This window comes from Nicotiana tomentosiformis, chromosome 5 (assembly GCF_000390325.3).
Source record: "Nicotiana tomentosiformis chromosome 5, ASM39032v3, whole genome shotgun sequence".
Classification (NCBI taxonomy): Eukaryota; Viridiplantae; Streptophyta; class Magnoliopsida; order Solanales; family Solanaceae; genus Nicotiana; species Nicotiana tomentosiformis.
In genome coordinates this window covers 128,658,152-128,678,652 of record NC_090816.1, presented here as the reverse complement: position 1 = coordinate 128,678,652, position 20,501 = coordinate 128,658,152, and the positions used below count along the sequence as shown (strand labels likewise).

Here is a 20,501-nt window from a genome sequence, read left to right as displayed (position 1 = left end):
ATTTTAGTGAAACTGGTATGGTTGGACTCGTAATTGAATGAGTTGTCGGATTTTATAACTTTCGTCGGATTCCGATATGTGGACCCCACAAACGAATTTTTAATTAATTTCATAATTTTTATTAAAAATCTAGTATTTTCTTATAGAATTGATTCCTATAATTTTTAGTGATTGTATCGAATTATTTTGGCTAGATTCGAGCCAAAAAGAGTTGGATAATCGTGGAAAAGGCCTTATAGTGGATTAAATTGGAGCAAGACGATGTAAGTCTCTTGTCTAATTTTGTGAGGGAAAAATTACCCCATAGGGATTAAATTGAATAATTGTTGCTAATTGCGGGGGCTACGTACGCACGAGGTGACGAGAGTCCATGCGTAGCTACTATTAATGCTAAAGTTCGGGTAGTTTAGGACTCAAAGCATGAATTACTTGTGTAAATTATATTCTTTATTAATTAAAATATTTGATGTATATATTCTGAATTGCTATTGAAGGTAGAAAAGTATGAAATTTTCATATGTTTAATTTTTTTGTTTAGATTAATTAATTGTTGAAATAAATTATTATCCTCTCGAATAAATTTTACAATAAATTCTCTTATTCCGGAGGTACATAAGAAAATGTCCTCCTTTCTTGTGGATCGGGCCGAACGCCTCGGCAGGATAGATGCATCTATGGATCGTGCCGCACGTCCCTCGATGGTGTACACGAAACTTTGGATCGGGCCGTACGACCTCGGCAGAAATCGTGCTTAATAATAATAATAATAATAATAATTACACGATACTTGGACAGTTTATTACAGCTTGTAAAGCTATTTGATAAATTGGAAATTTATTAAAATTGATGGATTTAATTAATAGATTAGAAATTATTTGAATTGAAGAAATTTAAATAATATATTGAGAATTATTGGAATTGAAGGAATTTAATTACTTATGCTGGTTCAATAAAATTATTGTTAACTCTGTGAATCACGTTGATATAAATATTTCTATTTTCATGATTATTTAATATTATTGACCCATAGTGAGTATCATAGTCCGCCATCTCGTCTCTACCTCTTCGAGATTAGGCTTGATACTTACTGGGTACACGTTATTTTCGTACTCATGCTGCACTTGCTGCACATTTTATTGTGCAGGTACATATATGTATAGCGGTCTTGTGGGCGCAGAGGTGTGGTTAATAATTGTGGGGACATAGGTGAGCTGCATTCTATATTACAATCCGCAGCTAACAGAGTCTCCTTCAGAGTTATTATATTATCCTGTCTAATTTATATTCTAGACAGATGCTGTAGTTTATTTTAATTCCCTAGTAAATGCTCATGCACTTGTGACACCGGATTTTGGGATGATTATGGGTTGCACTGTATTGGAAATTTTTAAAGATATTAGTAAGTATTTGGTAAATGTCATCTTCTACTATTTAATTGAGGGGAACAACTATGACTTCAAAAATATTAAAATGAGAATTTATTTAGTATTTATTGTTGGCTTGTCTGACAGCGGTGTCCGGCGCCATCACGACCTATAGGTAGAATTGGGTCGTGACAACATGGTATCAGAGCACTAGGTTCACGTAGGTCTCACGAGTCATGAGCAAGTCTAGTAGAGTCTTGCTGATCGGTACGGAGACGTCTGTTCTTATCTTCGAGAGGCTACAGGGCTGTTAGGAAAAGTTTCCTTTTTGATTCCTCATCGTGCAATTCGATTCCTTTGAGGCTTATGCTTTAATTTCCTTCCTACTCAATCTTATGCGACGTGAAGCACTTGTTATAAATTGGGGATCGAGGAAAATTTTAATGGTACTACAGATGTAGTACATGATGCTTCTCCCTGTGTAATTAATTGGGCCATTGTCGTCGCCTTGCGAAATTCTGCTCTGTCATTTCAAATTAAGTATCAGTACTACTTAAGGTTTTGAGATTTGACATTGATCGTTATGATGATTCATGCGTTGTTATCGCACAGTGTTTATGAAATGGTAAAATGCCCGTCTATGTGTCAGGGCAGTAAACGACTTGAAAGAAGGTTTTTCTCAGTACATGATTCAGAGGTTCCATGTTTTATTTCCAGCAGAGAAAAAGGCAATCAGGCTATGAATGTTCATGTTTGGGGTTGATAGAGTAACAAAGCCTGATATTTTTTAGCGTGATAGAGTTCTCAATTTTGATGTGGTGTCATCGCCTTGTAAAATGCGTTAAGGTTCGCCGGTGTTATGGTTTTCTTTAACTCGCCTTCACGACAGGGTGTTAGGAATTGGTATAGGGGAAGCAGTCATTAGAGATCGTGGTGTGCAGTGATTCAAGATCGAAGCAGCATTCCCAGTATTGATGTCTCGAGAAGGATGATTGTCAGAAAGGTTTAAAACTGGTAACGAGCTATTAGTTCAAGTGCTACAGAGACGGATTTTGAGTTAGGGAAACAACTGGGAAGCGAAGGATGAGGAAGGACGTATGGAAGGTGCCTTGCAGTGGTTAGGTTCCGAAAAGGCCAAGTGTAAGAAAACAGAAGCAGAGTAGTTGCTTAAAGGAGATGGTTGACCAAAGTGGGAGAGTGGCAAGGTATCATACGGGTTCTGTGGTAGGATAGCCACACGCTTTGGGGGGAAAATTGAGTGATTTGGGATTCATGATGGAAATTGACTACGTATACGGACTTAATTTAGAATATTGGCTGCTATATTGAGGAAGATTAGATACAACAGGAGGGAGTTTCTAGATATGAAGAAGAATACAACATGACTTCGGATTAGAATATATTGTCACACCTTTAGTTGACGTCCATGAGGAGTGAACGGTTTGGTGCAGCTAGTGAATGAGCTTGAACTCAGGATGATCTACTGATTTCGTAGTAATTGCACCCAGTGCAACGATGTTGGAATATTTCGGCATGTAATTTCCACAAGTGGGTTATCTCCTGTGAGCAAATTAGCGGTCGCGTGGTGTTGACGACGCTTCTGCGAAGAATTTTTCTGGCTACCCGGTAAGAGATTTAATATGTAAATGTGGCTAGTGGTTCGGAGTGTTTATTAAAGGTTAATAGAAGGATTTCGAGAAAATTTGGCGAGTTGCGTGTGCAGGATCATGTCAACGATGAAGAAAGAATCTTGGTGGATTCCAGAATTTTGTAAATTTTAGCTTCACGCTAAGTGGGAGAGTCCCACCGTCTATGATTGGATTGCGTAGTGTCAACTTGTGCGGTTTTTGGTTATCGGTATATTGGTGGGTCATTGCAACTAAGTAAAGAATACATCAGTGGTAATTTGAGCAAAGTATTTGGGGAATGTGTGCCATATTTGGCCTTATGAATTCACATGCAGGTTTTTGGAAGACTTAGAGTTTATGCTTCGTGTAGATATAATGCACAGGAAAGTAAAACAGTCGGATGTTTCCTTGATAAAGTGTCCATGTGCTAGCAGGGCCTTGGAATTGATCATGTTTGGGAACAAGTCAGAGCAAGTGACTCTCAATAACGTTCCTAGTGGATTCAAAAATTTAAAGTGTGGTGTCTAAGGATCTCGAGTCTATAGTATGGTTGAGTATCGAGCTTTTGCAGCAGATTATGAAACGGGACTTGGAGTACTCTGCGTTATCTTCAGGTTGTGGTATAGCATTAGAGAAACGGAATAAAATAACTTCGGATTCATAAAGCAAGTATCAGAATGGGTGTACCAGTTGAAGATGTAAAAAGTGCGCACAATAAGGGATATGAGATAATTAGTGGGTTTTGAAATAGAGTGGTCTCGTGAAATAAGTTCACCTGGGATGAGTGTGGATTTGAGTTTGTGATGTAATGAATGGAGCTATTATTATATTCTAAGGTAAGTTGAGAGTAAATTGAGAAAAGACGGATCGTCTAACAATGGTTGAATCGGCACGATGGTGGCAATGATCAGTTCCTTCAGCGCATTGTATTATACATGTGATTTGTGGCGGTACGTGCGAGGCTTGATGGCCGTCATAATTGATTTTATTTGGAGAAATTCAAGTATTATGACATGTTATATGTAGAGGGATCCCAGAAGAGTTATGGTGGTTTAGACCACTACTTGAGGCCGATATTTTCTACGGACATGGAAATTCAGTCACGTGTTGCAATGGTTCTCTTGAAATGAGTTAAGAAGAAGGTTTCTATATGATGAAGTGTTTACCCTATTAGTGGTTCGGGAGTTATGATGGAATTCTTGTACTCCTGCACATTAGCGTGGTTAAGTGCACTAAGTAGCATAGGATTCGAAAGTTGAGAATTTAAGATTTCGGTTCGGTGTTGACAAGGATGTCATGAGCTCGGATGAGCAGGAAAGGGATTTAGATGTTTAAAGTAAAATAGCATTGTGTTTGGCATCATCTAAGGTCGATATCAGGTGTACGAGACCTTGTGTATTGATTTGTGGATTCTTGATTTGCTTTACAATATTAGTGTAACCGGTAGCATGTATGTGCAGACTTGTTACCTAGTGCGAAAGGTCGTGGGAGCGTGTATCACGGAAAGATTCTGTAAGAGTGACATGTAGTCACTTGATTGAGTGAAGATTGAAACCAAGTATGAAAATTGTGGTAATATCGTTGATTTAAGAATTTATGCCTGGAGGGCGCTCGGTTCATTTGGTTGTGGACTGTGGAAGTTTGTTCCAATTATGACGGCTATTCTTGTGTGTTATGGGGAAAAGGGTATTATGGATCCTTGAAAGGTTATTATCCTAGTACGGTGCGATCAGAATCGGCTTGAGATTTGTGGATGGATTTAAATATGAATACGAGCTCTATATCAGACCAGATGTGTTCATTTCAGCATAAAAGCTCCCTATGGAGTAGTATTCGAACGTTGGATGTCGTTTCATCGTCGGTTATTTCATGTAATACTATATTGTGCCGTGTGAGTTATGAAACGGCTTGATAAATTTCTTATGTGATGAGGTTCCGCGTAGCGATTGTGTTATGTGAGCAGGATGGCTCTCGAGATTCAGATCATATATCGCACCTTAGTTGTGCTTGAGTTTTGTAGCTTATGGAACTGTCGGTCCTTCCAGGGATGATATTATGCATTGAGCGTGCTTGTGTCCGATATTCGGATATTTTGTAGTAATGAGCATTCTAGCTCGGTAAGTATTATCTTATAGATTCTTTTCGTGCGGATCGGTATGTTGTTTGGATCGGGTTGCACGCCGCAACAGTATCATGTGTGGATCGGGTTGCACGCCACAACAGTGTGATATTCAGTACAGTCCCATATATACTATTTTATGTGTTTGTGTCTCATTTTCTGAGGAAGGTTTATGATACCTTTTCAGTAGTCTAATTAGTCACGTGGGTCGAGAAATCCTTTCCAGGAGTTCGTGTTTCTTATGTATCGCAATCGAGTCCGTAGCTTATTAGCTCATTATGGCATCATATGAGGCTTTTTGATTGTGTCTGAGGTGGTTTATTGCCTGAGCAGCTTATACTTGGTAAGACGAGATTATTGGATTCGGGATCAGTGCGATCGGATTATATGAAGTGTAATAAAGAGTAAATACCATTATTTGGTTATAATGAGGCAATGATTCTTGTCAGAAGGAGAAACTCAATAATTGTTGACTCGGCAGTTGGTTATGAATTTCTACACATTTCTTCCATCGTGGAAGCATTTCAAGAGTTGGAACAAGACTTATATTTATCATGAGGTGTGTTGTGAACATCAGATTCGTGAAATTTTAGCTATTGTTATCGGAGGATGTTATTATATTCATGTGAATGATGCGGTGCATGGTCTAAATTCAACAAAGGCATGCAACCCTGTATTGGTTCATCGTGTAGTGATAGATACAACATTTATAGGTTGGAAACAAGCATGGTGGAGAATTCTGGATGTTAGAATTGGGCTCGAAGGCTTATTTTCCTAAATAAAGGGGAGAATTTTCAGATTGGCTCGAGTTAATGTGCTCAACTGGGTGTGGTAGCACGGGTAGGTGCACGAGGTGTGAAACCATGATTTTGGATGACTCCAGAACACTCCTTAGCACGTTCGAGGACGAACGTATATTTAAGTGTGAGAGAATGTAACGACCCAACCGGTCGTTTTGACTTTTAGAACCCCGTTACCCTAAATAAAACTTCCCGTATGTGCTTTAAATAATTTATGACTTGTGGGGATGGTTGGTTCGGGATTTGGAAGTGTTTGGGTTGAAATCGGAACACTTGGTTCTTTAAGTTGGCTTTAAAAGGCCAAGTTTGACTTGGGTCAACATTATGAGTAAACAGACTTGGATCAGTGTTTTGACAGTTTCGGTAGGTCCGTATCGTGATTTGGGACTTCGGAGTATGCCCGGAATCAAATTCCGAGGTCCCTAGCCCGAGATATGGAATTTTGATGAAAAATTAAAATGTTAAAGTTCAAATAGTGACCGGATGTCTAATTATGTGAAAACGGCCCCGAAATAGATTTTTGATAATTCCAACAGCTCCGTATGGTGATTTTGGATTTAGGAGCGTATTCCGAATTTTATTTGGAAGTCCATAGTTAAATTAGGCTTGAAATGGCTAAAAACAAGAATTTAAGTTTGGAAGTTTGACCGAGGAGTTGACTTTTTGATATCGGAGTCGGAATCCAGTTCCAAAAATTTTTATAGCTCCGTTATGTCATTTATGACTTGTGTGTAAAATTTGAGGTCAATCGGAGTTGATTTGATAGGTTTCGACATCGAATGTAGAAGTTGGAAATTTTAAGTGTCATTAAGCTTGAATGGGAGCATAATTCGTGGTTTAAGCGTTGTTTTATGTGATTTGAGGTTTCAAATAAGTTCGTATGATGTTTTAGGACTTGTTGGTATATTTGATAGAGATCCCGAGGGCATCGGGTGAGGTTTGGATGGTTAACGGATCAAAAGTTGGACTTAAAACAGTTGTTGCAATTTTTGCTTTCTGCTGGAAATTATGGCCCAAAATCGAGGTGCAAAATCGAGGCCCAAAATCGTGCTCACAAGATCGAGGCTGAGGATCGAGGCCAAGGATCGAGGCTGTGGATCGAGGTTGTGAATCGAGGCTGTGGATCGAGGCCGAGGATCGAGGATCGAGGGCGAGGATCGAGGCTGTGGATTGAGGCTACCTGGGTAGAATTATAAAAGAGGGCATTCGTCCCATTCGCCATTTTTAACAAATTGGAGCTTGAGCAGAGGCGATTTTTGATAGATTTTCAAGGAAAAGATATTGGGGCAAGTGATTCTAACTTGGATTTGGTCTATAAACATAAATATATCATTATTTTCACCATTTAATTAGTGTTTTGAGATTGAGATTTGGAATTTTTTTAGAAATCTCATAGAAACGAATTTTTGAGATTTAAGTATCGATTCGGAGTCAGATTTAAGTGAAACTGGTATAGTTGGACTCGTAATTAAATGAGTTGTCGGATTTTATAACTTTCGCCTGATTCCGATATGTGGGCCCCACAGACGAATTTTTAATTAATTTCGGAATTTTTATTAAAAATCTAGTATTTTCTTATAGAATTGATTCCTATAATTTTTAGTGATTGTATCGAATTATTCTGGCTTGATTCGAGCCAAACAGAGTTGGATAATCGTGGAAAAGGCCTTATAGTGGATTAAATTGGAGCAAGACGAGGTAAGTCTCTTGTCTAATCTTGTGAGGGGAAAATTACCCCATAAGGATTAAATTGAATAATTATTACTAATTGTGGGGGCTACGTATCCACGAGGTGACGAGAGTCCGTGCGTAACTACTATTAATGCTAAAGTCCGGGTAGTTTAGGACTCAAAGCATGAATTACTTGTGTAAATTATATTCTTTATTAATTAAAATATTTGATGTATATATTGTGAATTGTTATAAAAGGTAGAAAAATATGAAATTTTCATTTGTTTAATTTTTTTGTTTAGATTAATTAATTGTTGAAATAAATTGTTATCCTCTCGAATATATTTTACAATAAATACTCTTATTCCGGAGGTACATAAGAAAATGTCCTCCTTTCTTGTGGATCGGGCCGAACGCCTCGGCAGGATAGATACATCTATGGATCGTGCCGCACGTCCCTCGACAGTGTGCACGAAACTTTGGATCGGGCCGTACGACCTCGGCAGAAATCGTGCTTAATAATAATAATAATTACAAGATACTTGGACAGTTTATTACAGCTTATAAAGCTATTTGATAAATTGAAAATTTATTGAAATTGAATTGCAGCTTGTAAAGCTATTTGATAAATTGGAAATTTATTGAAATTGAATTGCAGCTTGTAAAGCTATTTGATAAATTGGAATTTTTATTGAAATTGAAGGTTTTAATTAATAGATTAGAAATTATTTGAATTGAAGGAATTTAATTAATATATTGAGAATCATTGGAATTGAAGGAATTTAATTACTTATGCTGGTTCAATAAAATTATTGTTAACTCTGTGAATCACGTTGATATAAATATTTCTATTTTCATGATTATTCAATATTATTGACCCACAGTGAGTGTCATAGTCGGCCATCTCGTCTCTTCCTCTTTGAGATTAGGCTTGATACTTACTGGGTACACGTTATTTTCGTACTCATACTGCACTTGCTGCACATTTTATTATGCAGGTACATATATGTATAGCGGTCTTGTGGGCGCAGGTGTCGTTAATAATTGTGGGGACATAGGTGAGCTGCATTCTATATTACAATCCGCAGCTAACAGAGTCTCCTTCAGAGTTATTATATTATCCTGTCTAATTTATATTCTAGACAGCGGTGTCCGGCGCCATCACGACCTATAGGTGGAATTGGGTCGTGACAACATGGTATCAGAGCACTAGGTTCACGTAGGTCTCACGAGTCATGAGCAAGTCTAGTAGAGTCTTGCGGATCGGTATAGAGACGTCTGTTCTTATCTTCGAGAGGCTACAGGGCTGTTAGGAATACTTTCCTTTTTGATTCCTCATCGTGCAATTCGATTCCTTTGAGGCTTATGCTTTAATTTCCTTCCTACTCAATCTTATGCGACGTGAAGCACTTGTTATAAATTGGGGATCGAGGAAAATTTTAATGGTACTACAGATGTAGTACATGATGCTTCTCCCTGTGCAATTAATTGGGCTATTGTCGTCGCCTTGCGAAATTCCGCTCTGTCATTTCAAATTAAGTATGAGTACTACCTAAGGTTTTGAGATTTGACATTGATCGTTATGATGATTCATGCGTTGTTATCGCACAGTGTTTATGAAATGGTAAAATGCCCGTCTATGTGTCAGGGCAGTAAACGACTTGAAAGAAGGTTTTTCTCAGTAAATGATTCAGAGGTTCCATGTTTTATTTCCAGCAGAGAACAAGGCAATCGGGCTATGAATGTTCATGTTTGGGGTTGATAGAGTAACGAAGCCTGATATTTTCGAGCGTGGTAGAGTTCTCAATTTTGATGTGGTGTCATCGCCTTGTAAAATGCGTTAAGGTTCGCCGGTGTTATGGTTTTCTTCAACTCGCATTCACGACAGGGTGTTAGGAATTGGTATAGGGGAAGCAGTCGTTAGAGATCGTGGTGTGCAGTGATTCAGGATCGAAGCAGCGTTCCCAGTATTGATGTGTCGAGAAGGATGATTGTTAGAAAGGTTTAAAACTAGTAACGAGCTATTGGTTCAAGTGCTATAGAGACGGATTTTGAGTTAGGGCAACAACTGGGAAGCGAAGGATGAGGAAGGACATATGGAAGGTGCCTTGCGGTGGTTAGGTTCCGAAAAGGCCAAGTGTAAGAAAATAGAAGCAGAGTAGTTGCTTAAAGGAGATGGTTGACCAAAGTGGGAGAGTGTCAAGGTATCATACGGGTTCTGTGGTAGGATAGCCACACGCCTTGGGGGGGAAAATTGAGTGATTTGGGATTCATGGTGGACAGTCACTAGGTATACAGACTTAATTTAGAATATTGGCTGCTATATTGAGGAAGATTGGATACAACATGAGGGAGTTGCTAGATATGAAGAAGAATACAACATGACTTCAGATTGGAATGTATTGTCGCACCTTTAGTTGACGTCCATGAGGAGTGAACGGACTGGTGCAGCTGGTGAATGAGCTTGAACTCAGGATGATCTATTGATTTCGTAGTAATTGCACCCAGTGCAACGATGTTAGAATATTTCGACATGTAATTTCCACAAGTGGATTATCTCCTGTGAGCAGGTTAGCGGTCGCGTGGTGTTGACGAAGCTTCTAGGAAGAATTTTTCTGGCTACCCGGTAAGAGATTTAATATGTAAATATGGCTAGTGGTTCAGAGTGTTTATTAAAGGCTAATAGAAGGATTTCGAGAAAATTTGGCGAGTTGCGTGTGCAGGATCATGTCAACGATGAAGAAAGAATCTTGGTGGATTCCAGAATTTTGTAAATTGTAGCTTCACGCTAAGTGGGAGAGCCCCACCGTCTATGATTGGATTGCGTAGTGTCAACTTGTGAGGTTTCTGGTTATCGGTATATTGGTGGGTCATTGCAACTAAGTAAAGAATACATCAGTGGTAATTTGAGAAATGTATTTGGGGAATTCGTGCCATATTTGGCCTTATGAATTCACATTCAGGTTTTTGGAAGACTTAGAGTTTATTCTTCGTGTAGATGTAATGCACAGGAATGTAAAATAGTCGAATGTTTCCTTGATAAAGTGTCCATGTGCTAGCAGGGCCTTGGAATGGATCATGTTTGGGAACAAGTCAGAGCGAGTGACTCTCAATAACGTTCCTAGTGGATTCAAAAATTTAAAGTGTGGTATCTAAGGATCTCGAGTCTATAGTATGGTTGAGTATCGAGCTTTTCCAGCAGATTATGAAACGGAGCTTGGAGTACTCTGCGTTATCTTCAGGTTGTGGTATAGCATTAGAGAAACGAAATAAAATAACTTCGGATTCATAAAAGAAGTATCAGAATGGGTGTACCGGTTGAAGATGTAAAAAGCGCGCACAAGAAGGGATATGAGATAATTAGTGGGTTTTGAAATAGAGTGGTCTCGTGAAATAAGTTCACTTGGGATGAGTGCGGATTTGAGTTTGTGATGTAATGAATGGAGGTATTATTATATTCTAAGGCAAGTTGAGAGTAAATTGAGAAATGTTGCATCGGCACGATGGTGGCAATGATCAGTTCCTTCAGCGCATTGAATTATGCATGTGATTTGTAGCGGTACGTGCGAGGCTTGATGGCTGTCGTAATTGATTTTATTTGGAGAAATTCAAGTATTATGACATGTTATATGTAGAGGGATCCCAGAAGAGTTATGGTGGTTTAGACCACTACTTGAGGCCGATATTTTCTATGGATATGGGAATTCAGTCACGTGTTGCAATGGTTCTCTTGAAATGAGTTAAGAAGAAGGTTTCTATATGATGAAGTGTTTACCCTATTAGTGGTTCGGGAGTTATGATGGAATTCTTGTACTCCTGCGCATTGGCGTGGTTAAGTGCACTAAGTATCATGGGATTCGAAAGTTGAGGATTTAAGATTTCGGTTCGGTGTTGACAAGGATGTCATGAGCTCGGATGAGCAGGAAAGGGATTTAGATGTTTAAGGTAAAATGGTATTGTTTTGGCATCATCTAAGGTCGATGTCTGGTGTACGAGACCTTGTGTATTGATTTGTGGATTCTTGATATGCTTTACAACATTAGTGTAACCGGTAGCATGTATGTGTAGACTTGTTACCTGGTGCGAAAGGTCGTGGGAGCGTGTCTCACGGAAAGATTGTGTAAGAGTGACATGTAGTCACTTGATTGAGTGAAGATTGAAACCAAGTATGAAGATTGTGGTAATATCGCTGATTTGAGAATTTATGCCTGGAGGGCGCTCGGTTCATTTGGTTGTGGACTATGGAAGTTTATTCCGATTATGATGGCTATTCTTGTGTGTTATGGGAAAACAGGGTATTATGGATCCTTGAAAGGTTATTATCCTAGTACGGTGCGATCAGAATCAGATTGAGGTCTGTGGATGGATTTAAATATGAATACGGGCTCTATATCAAGCCGGATGTGTTCATTTCAGCATAAAAGCTCCCTATGGAGTAGTATTCGGACGTTGGATGTCGTTTCATCGTCGGTTATTTCATGTAATACTATATTGTGCCGTGTGAGTTATGAAACGGCTTGATAAATTTCTTATGTGATGAGGTTCCGCGTAGCGATGGTGTTATGTGAGCAGGATGGCTCTCGAGATTCAGATCATATATCGCACCTTAGTTGTGCTTGAGTTTTGTAGCGTATGGCGATGTCGGTCCTTCCAGGGATGATATTATGCACTGAGCGTTCTTGTGTCCGATATTCGGATATTTTGTAGTAATGAGCATTCTAGCTCGGTAAGTATTTTCTTATAGATTCTTTTCGTGCAGATCGGTATGTTGTTTGGATTGGGTTGCACACCGCAACAGTTTCATGTGTGGATCGGGTTGCACGCCGCAATAGTGTGATGTTCAGTACAGTCCCATATATTCTATTTTGTGTGTTTGTGTCTCATTTTGTGAGGAAGGTTCATGACACCTTTTCAGTTGTCTAATTAGTCACGTGGGTCGAGAAATCCTTTCCAGAGTTCGTGTTTCTTATGTATCGCAATCGAGTCCGTAGCTTATTAGCTCATTGTGGCATCATATGAGGCTTTTTGATCGTGTCTGAGGTGGTTTATTGCCTGAGCAGCTTATACTTGGTGAGGCGAGATTATTAGATTCAGGATCAGTGCGATCGAATTATATGAAGTGTAATAAAGAGCAAATACCATTATTTGGTTATAATGAGGCAATGATTCTTGTTAGAAGGAGAAACTCAATAATTGTTGACTCGGTAGTTGGTTATGAATTTTTACACATTTTTCTATCGTGGAAGCATTTCAAGAGTTGGAACAGGACTTATATTTATCATGAGGTGTGTTGTGAACATCAGATTCGTGGAATTTTAGCTATTGTTATTGGAGGATGTTATTATAGTCATGTGAATGATGCGGTGCATGGTCTAAATTCAACAAAGGCATGCAACCCTGTATTGGTGCATCGTGTAGTGATAGATATAACATTTATAGATTGGAAACAAGCATGGTGGAGAATTCTGGATGTTAGAATTGGGCTCGAAGGCTTATTTGCCTAAATAAAGGGGAGAATTTTCAGATTGGCTCAAGTTAATGTGCTCAACTGGGTGTGGTAGCACGAGTAGGTGCACGAGGTGTGAAACAATGATTTTGGATAACTCCGGAACACTCCTTAGCACGTTCGAGGACGAACGTATATTTAAGTGGGAGAGAATGTAATGACCCAACCGGTCGTTTTGACTTTTAGAACCCCGTTACCCTAAATAAAACTTTCCGTATGTGCTTTAAATGATTTATGACTTGTGGGGATGGTTGGTTCGGGATTTGGAAGTGTTTGGGTTGAAATCGGAATACTTGGTTCTTTAAGTTGGCTTTAAAAGGCCAAGTTTGACTTTGGTCAACATTATGAGCAAACAGACTTGGATCAGCATTTTGACAGTTTCGGTAGGTCCGTATCGTGATTTGGGACTTAGGAGTGTGCCCGGAATCAAATTCCGAGGTCCCTAGCCCGAGATATGGAATTTTGATGAAAAATTAAAATATTAAAGTTCAAATAGTGACCGAATGTCTAATTATGTGAAAACGACCCCGGAATAGAATTTTGATGATTCCAACAGCTCTGTATGGGGATTTTGGATTTAGGAGCGTATTCGGAATTTTATTTGAAAGTCCATAGTTAAATTAGGCTTGAAATGGCTAAAAACAAGAATTTAAGTTTGGAAGTTTGACCGAGGAGTTGACTTTATGATACCGGAGTCAGAATCCAGTTTCAAAAATTTTTATAGCTCCGTTATGTCATTTATGACTTGTGTGCAAAATTTGAGGTCAATCGGAATTGATTTGATAGGTTTCGACATCGAATGTAGAAGTTGGAAATTTTAAGTTTCATTAAGCTTGAATGGGAGTATAATTCGTGGTTTAAGCGTCGTTTTATGTGATTTGAGGTTTCAAATAAGTTCGTATGATATTTTAGGACTTATTGGTATATTTCGTTGAGGTCCCGAGGGTCTCAGGTGAGCTTCGGATGGTTAACAGATCAAAAGTTGGACTTAAAACAGTTGCTGCAATGTTTCCTTTCTGCTCGAAATTATGACCCAAAATTGAGGCCCAAAATCGAGGCCCAAGATCGAGCTCACAAGATCGAGCTCACAAGATCGAGGCTGAGGATCGAGGCCGAGGATCGAGGATTGAGGCCAAGGATCGAGACTGTGGATTGAGGCTGTGGATCAAGGTTGTGAATCGAGGCTGTGGATCGAGGCCGAGGATCGAGGATCGAGGATCGAGGCTGATTGGGTAGAATTATAAAAGAGGGCATTCGTCCCATTCGCCATTTTTAACAAATTGGAGCTTGAGCAGAGGCGATTTTTGATAATTTTCAAGGAAAAGACATTGGGATAAGTGATTCTAACTTGGATTTGGTCTATAAACATAAATATATCATTGTTTTCACCATTTAATTAGTGTTTTGAGATTGAGATTTGAATTCTTTTTAGAAATCTCATAGAAACGAATTTTTGAGATTACGGTATCGATTCGGAGTCGGATTTTAGTGAAACTGGTATGGTTGGACTCGTAATTGAATGAGTTGTCAAATTTTATAACTTTCGTCGGATTCCGATATGTGGGCCCCACGAACGAATTTTTAATTAATTTCAAAATTTTTATTAAAAATCTAGTATTTTCTTATAGAATTGATTCCTATAATTTTTAGTGATTGTATCAAATTATTTTGGCTAGATTCGAGCCAAACAGAGTTGGATAATCGTGGAAATGCCTTATAGTGGATTAAATTGGAGCAAGACGAGGTAAGTCTCTTGTCTAATCTTGTGAGGGGGAAATTACCCCATAGGAATTAAATTGAATAATTGTTGCTAATTGCGGGAGCTACGTACGCACGAGGTGACGAGAGGCCGTGCGTAGCTACTATTAATGCTAAAGTCCGGGTAGTTTAGGACTCAAAGCATGAATTACTTGTGTAAATTATATTCTTTATTAATTAAAATATTTGATGTATATATTGTGAATTGTTATGAAAGGTAGAAAAATATGAAATTTTCATAAGTTTAATTTTTTTGTTTAGATTAATTAATTATTGAAATAAATTGTTATCCTCTCGAATAAATTTTACAATAAATACTCTTATTACGGAGGTACATAAGAAAATATCCTCCTTTCGTGTGGATCGGGCCGAACGCCTCAGCAGGATAGATGCATCTATGGATCGTGCCGCACGTCCCTTGATAGTGTACACGAAACTCTGGATCGGGCCGTACGACCTCAGCAGAAATCGTGCTTAATAATAATAATAATTACACGATACTTGGACAGTTTATTACAGCTTGTAAAGCTATTTGATAAATTGAAAATTTATTGAAATTGAATTGCAGCTTGTAAAACTATTTGATAAATTGGAAATTTATTGAAATTGAATTACAGCTTGTAAAGCTATTTGATAAATTGGAATTTTTATTGAAATTGAAGGATTTAATTAATAGATTAGAAATTATTTGAATTGAAGGAATTTAATTAGTATATTGAGAATTATTGGAATTGAAGGAATTTAATTACTTCTGCTGGTTCAATAAAATTATTGTTAACTCTGTGAATCACGTTGATATAAATATTTCTATTTTCATGATTATTTAATAGTATTGACCCATAGTAAGTGTCATAGTCGGCCATCTTATTTCTACCGCTTCGAGATTAGGCTTGATACTTACTGGGTACACGTTGTTTTCATACTCATACTGCACTTGCTGTACATTTTATTGTACAGGTACATATATGTATAGCAGCCTTGTGGGCACAAAGGTGTGGTTAATAATTGTGGGGACATAGGTGAGCTGCATTCTATATTACGATCCGCAGCTAATAGAGTCTCCTTCAGAGTTATTATAATATCCTGTCTAATTTGTATTCTAGACAGATGCTGTATTTTATTTTAATTCCCTAGTAAATGCTCATGCACTTGTGATACCGGGTTTTGGGATGATTATGGATTGCACTGTATTGGAAATTTTTAAAGATATTAGTACGTATTTGGTAAATGTCATCTTCTGCTATTTAATTGAGGGGAACAACTATGACTTCAAAAATATTAAAATGAGAATTTATTTAGTATTTATTGTTGGCTTGTCTGACAGCGGTGTCCGGTGCCATCACGAACTATAGGTAAAATTGGGTCGTGACAGAGAGAATAATCTATTCTTAGCCATATGCACTTTAGCAATTAGAATTTCATTTGAATCTCTAAGCCAAAGATGTATATTTTTCATGTGGATGTCATATTCCTTTTCAAAAAATTGGCCCAAATTCAAAATATTACTTTTTAGTTTTGGGACATAATAAACATCTTAAATTAACTTGTGACTACCACCTTTACAACAGATCAGAATCATACCTATCCCTTCAATTTGAATCTTTGAGGTATCTCCAAAGGACACATTACCTCTCACCGTTTTATTGATCTCCACAAACTTCTCTTTGCATCCACACATATGATTGCTTGCTCCATTGTTCAAATACCATGAGCTGCAATCATCCATGTCTTCTTCCTTGAGTGCCATCAACAACGTTGACTCAACTTCTTCTTTCTTGTCGTCAACAAGGTTAGCTTTTTCTTCAACATTGCTACGACATTCCCAAGAGTAATGGCCAAATTTATGACAATTATAACACTCAATTTTGGATTTGTCATACCTTTGTCCATTATTTTCTTGGTAGTAGCCACGTCCTCTTCCTCCTCTATGTCCACGACCACGACCTCTGAATGTTTGGTGGATTTTAACTTCATTGTTGAAGTTGTTAGTATTGCTTCTTCCTCTTCCATGACTGCCATGACCTCGTCCCTGTCCATTCCCACAATAGCTCTTTTCACCTCCATAATCTTTGAAGGATGCCTGAGTTTTAAGAAGTTGCTCCAATGGCACTTCTTGTCTCCTCTTGATCTTTTCTTTATGGGGCTATAAAGAACCCTCCAATTGCTCTACCATCATAGAGTCTAAATCTTTAGACTCCTCAATAGCACACACCACAAAATCAAATTTAGGTGTTAAAGTGCGAAGGATCTTTTTTACCACATGGACATCTTTTATGTCATCCCCATATCTTCTTAATTGATTTACAACAGCCTTCACTTTTGAACAATAATCTGAAATGCATTTGGATTCTTTCATTTTTAAAACTTCAAAATCAACCCTTAAAGTTTGAAGTTTTACCTTCCTCACCTTGTCAACTCCTTGAAGAGAATTTTGTAAAATCTCCCAAGCTTCCTTTGAGGTGGTAGCATCTGCCACCTTCTCGAACATGGCATTATCCAGACATTGATGGATGAGCGTGTGGGCTTGTTGATCCTTCTTCCTTATCTTTGCCAAGACATCTTTTTCATTTTGAGCCAGAGCTTCCTCATTATCGAATTTTGCATATCCTCTATCTACGATTTTCCACACATCTTGAGAGCCAAGAATGGCTTTCATACGTAGACACCATTTCTCATAATTATCTTTTGTGAGACGGGGGTACTGAAAAGACAGCATACCATTATTTGCCATGGCTCTGATACCACTTTGTTGGGAAAAATAATAATCCTGCCCAGGAATAATATCCACGATAAATAATAATAACACAAGAGAGTAACAACGACACCAACTATTTTAATAGATAAAATATAATACCCGAGCGGAGCAATATAACCACTATAATATTACAACTTAGTAGTGTCAAGAGACTACTACAATCTTGAAAGAAATAACACTCTTTATTTAAAATACTTCACTACAATATTACTCACACTTACTATTTATCTCACAGACTACAATATGTGAATTACTTTCTCTAACTTCTATTGCTTCTCTCTTATTTTGGTGTAATTGAAATGAAGAATGGAGGCCTCTATTTATAGTAAGAGATGACATTCAACTACTACAAAGAAGATGTCTTGTTGTTGATTTAGTCCAAAGTTAGGCACCTCCCATTTTCTTCAACAAAGTTAGGCATCTCCCATTTTCTTCAATAAAGTTGTCAATAAAGTTAGGCACCTCCCATTTTCTTCAACAAAGTTGTCAACAAAATTAGGCACCTCCCATTTTCTTTAACAAAGTTAGGCACCTCCCATTTTCTTTTTTGTTTTTCTTTAATATGAGCCCAACACTCTCTCAGCATTCACCTTTAGCTACTTTTACATTGTCCCATAACATGGAAGAGGTAAAAGAAAGACCAAATATATAAAAGACAAGAGATCTCTTACTGAATACTGAGTAAGCTCAATTTTTGTCTTGGTTCAAAGGCAAATGCTAGTTGGATTTTTAGTTCAAAATGAACCTCTTCTTTAGGATTGCTGAGACTTTGTCCTTAGAGCACTAAACAATTCGACTTCGACTACACAGCCTAACATTATTAGGAAGAATTTGTAGGAGTATTCTTCTAAATGGTTGAAAATGGGAAGCGACCAAATTGGACAAATCAAGTTATATACACCGTCAGTAGAAGAACTCCAAATAGTATTTTAGAAACTCTGACACTGGTCTATCCAAGTAAACTTCTTTTCACTTTGCAAATATTGTAGGTTGTTGAGCTTCTAACTGTAAATCAATTTAGCATAGAGCATAGTCTATTTAAAAACAAATTCTATGACGTGTAAGCGTAAACTTTAAATTCATACTAGGATCTTGAACATAACAATCTTACATATAATCATTATAGAAAACATACCTGAATCATAAGCCATTATCACGAAGCGGAAGCGTTGATTGGAATTGGTTTCTCGCCCCTTACCCTAGCTTTCGTTACCGCCGACTTTAGTGATGGAAGAGAGAAAATAAAATACGGTAACCCTAATGGGTGGGGAGAGGAACAATTTATAGAGGTTCTCACTTAATCTGGTACGTCCATCAAGTAACCGATCGGACGGATGAGATTTGATCATTAATTAAATATTAATTATGGGCCTTAAACCTATTGGGCCACACACGTAGGAACTTGGCCCAATAATCACATAATATTAATATTTAATAATATAAACATTAGTTGCGCATAAACAAATCTCTTCTATAATGTCCATCAAAAATACCATAATACGATAAACTACTAAATGTGAGTTATGGCGGTTATATATAATTTGTCTACATACTCCCTTCCATATACTACAACATTAGCAACTCATCGTACTAGGTTTATAAGCTATAAAATATTATGGTCCACAATAATGTCTCGTTGAGACTTATCCTGAAGTATCTCAAAACAATAATGTGTACACCATTATGAGAAATAGAAAATCATTAATGTATATCAGAAACATATAAATGAGCTTAGAGTGTCAAAATATCATAAATACAGCTAAGACCCATTCTATGTTCATGTTCTTGAAATATCTTTGGTTGTAAACCTTTCGTTAATGGACCTGCAATCATGAGATCAGTTCTAATATGCTCAAGTGACACTCTATGTTTATGAACTTCCTCCTTGACGGTAAAGTACTTTAATTCCATATGTTTGGCACCTTTGGAGTACTTATCGTTCGTGTAGAAGAATACTGTTGCAGAATTATCACAGTAAATTTTCAGCGGCATGATAATGGTGTCGACAACCCCAAGTCCTGAAATGAAGTTTCGTAGCCATAATGCATGAATTGTGGCTTCAAAACATGCCACAAATTCTGCCTCCATCGTGGATGTAGCAATGACAGACTGTTTGGCACTCTTCCATGATATTTCTCCTTCAGCTAATTGGAACAAATAACCAAACGTGGACTTTCTAGTGTCAATACATCCAGCGAAATCTAAATCCGAGTATCCAAAAACTTCCAGATGCTTGGATCTCCTAAACATGAGCATGAAGTCCTTCGTTCCTTTCAGGTACCTCAAAACCTTTTTTGCAGCTTTCCAGTGATCAATTCCTGGGTTACTTTGAAATTTTCCTAGCATTCCGACCGCAAAACTAATATCCGGTCTTGTGCAAGTCTGAGCATACATCAGACTACCAATAATAGAAGAGTAAGGAATTGGTTTCATTTCTTTTAGTTCTACATCATTCTTAGGGCAATGCATGAGACTAAATTTGTCCCCTTTTTGAATTGGAACAATTACTGCTGAACAGTTGTTCATGTTAAATTTCTCTAGAACTCTTTCGATATAGCCTTTCTGAGACAATCCCAATAATCCTTGTGATCTATAACGGAATATTTTTATTTCTATCACATAGAAAATCTTTTGTCTCATGCAATATGCGTAAATCATTAGCAGCAAGTAGAATATCGTCAACATATAGGACTAAAAATATAAACTTGCTCCCACTGATCTTTTGGTATATACACTGATAACGGTATTCTTTACAAATCTAAAAGATGTTATGGTATCATTAAACTTTATATACCATTGTCGTGAGGCTTGTTTAAGTTCATATATTGATTTTTTCAGTTTACACACCATTTGACCTTTTGCTTTAGTTTCAAAACCCTCTGGTTGGTCCATATAAACTT

At 37.7% G+C, this 20,501-nt stretch overlaps 1 protein-coding gene across 1 annotated transcript; it reads right to left on the bottom strand.

Moving 5' to 3' along the window:
* Positions 1-16,989: 16,989 nt before the first annotated feature.
* LOC138893148 (uncharacterized) lies at positions 16,990-17,577 on the bottom strand. The gene has a single exon (XM_070176921.1). It carries the CDS (start codon positions 17,575-17,577, stop codon positions 16,990-16,992), a length of 588 nt encoding a protein of 195 aa, XP_070033022.1.
* Positions 17,578-20,501: the final 2,924 nt, after the last annotated feature.

What these genes read in the sequence shown, in the direction of transcription:
- LOC138893148 (XM_070176921.1), bottom strand. Translation starts at nt 17,577, where the DNA reads ATGGCAAATAATGGTATGCTGTCTTTTCAGTACCCCCGTCTCACAAAA.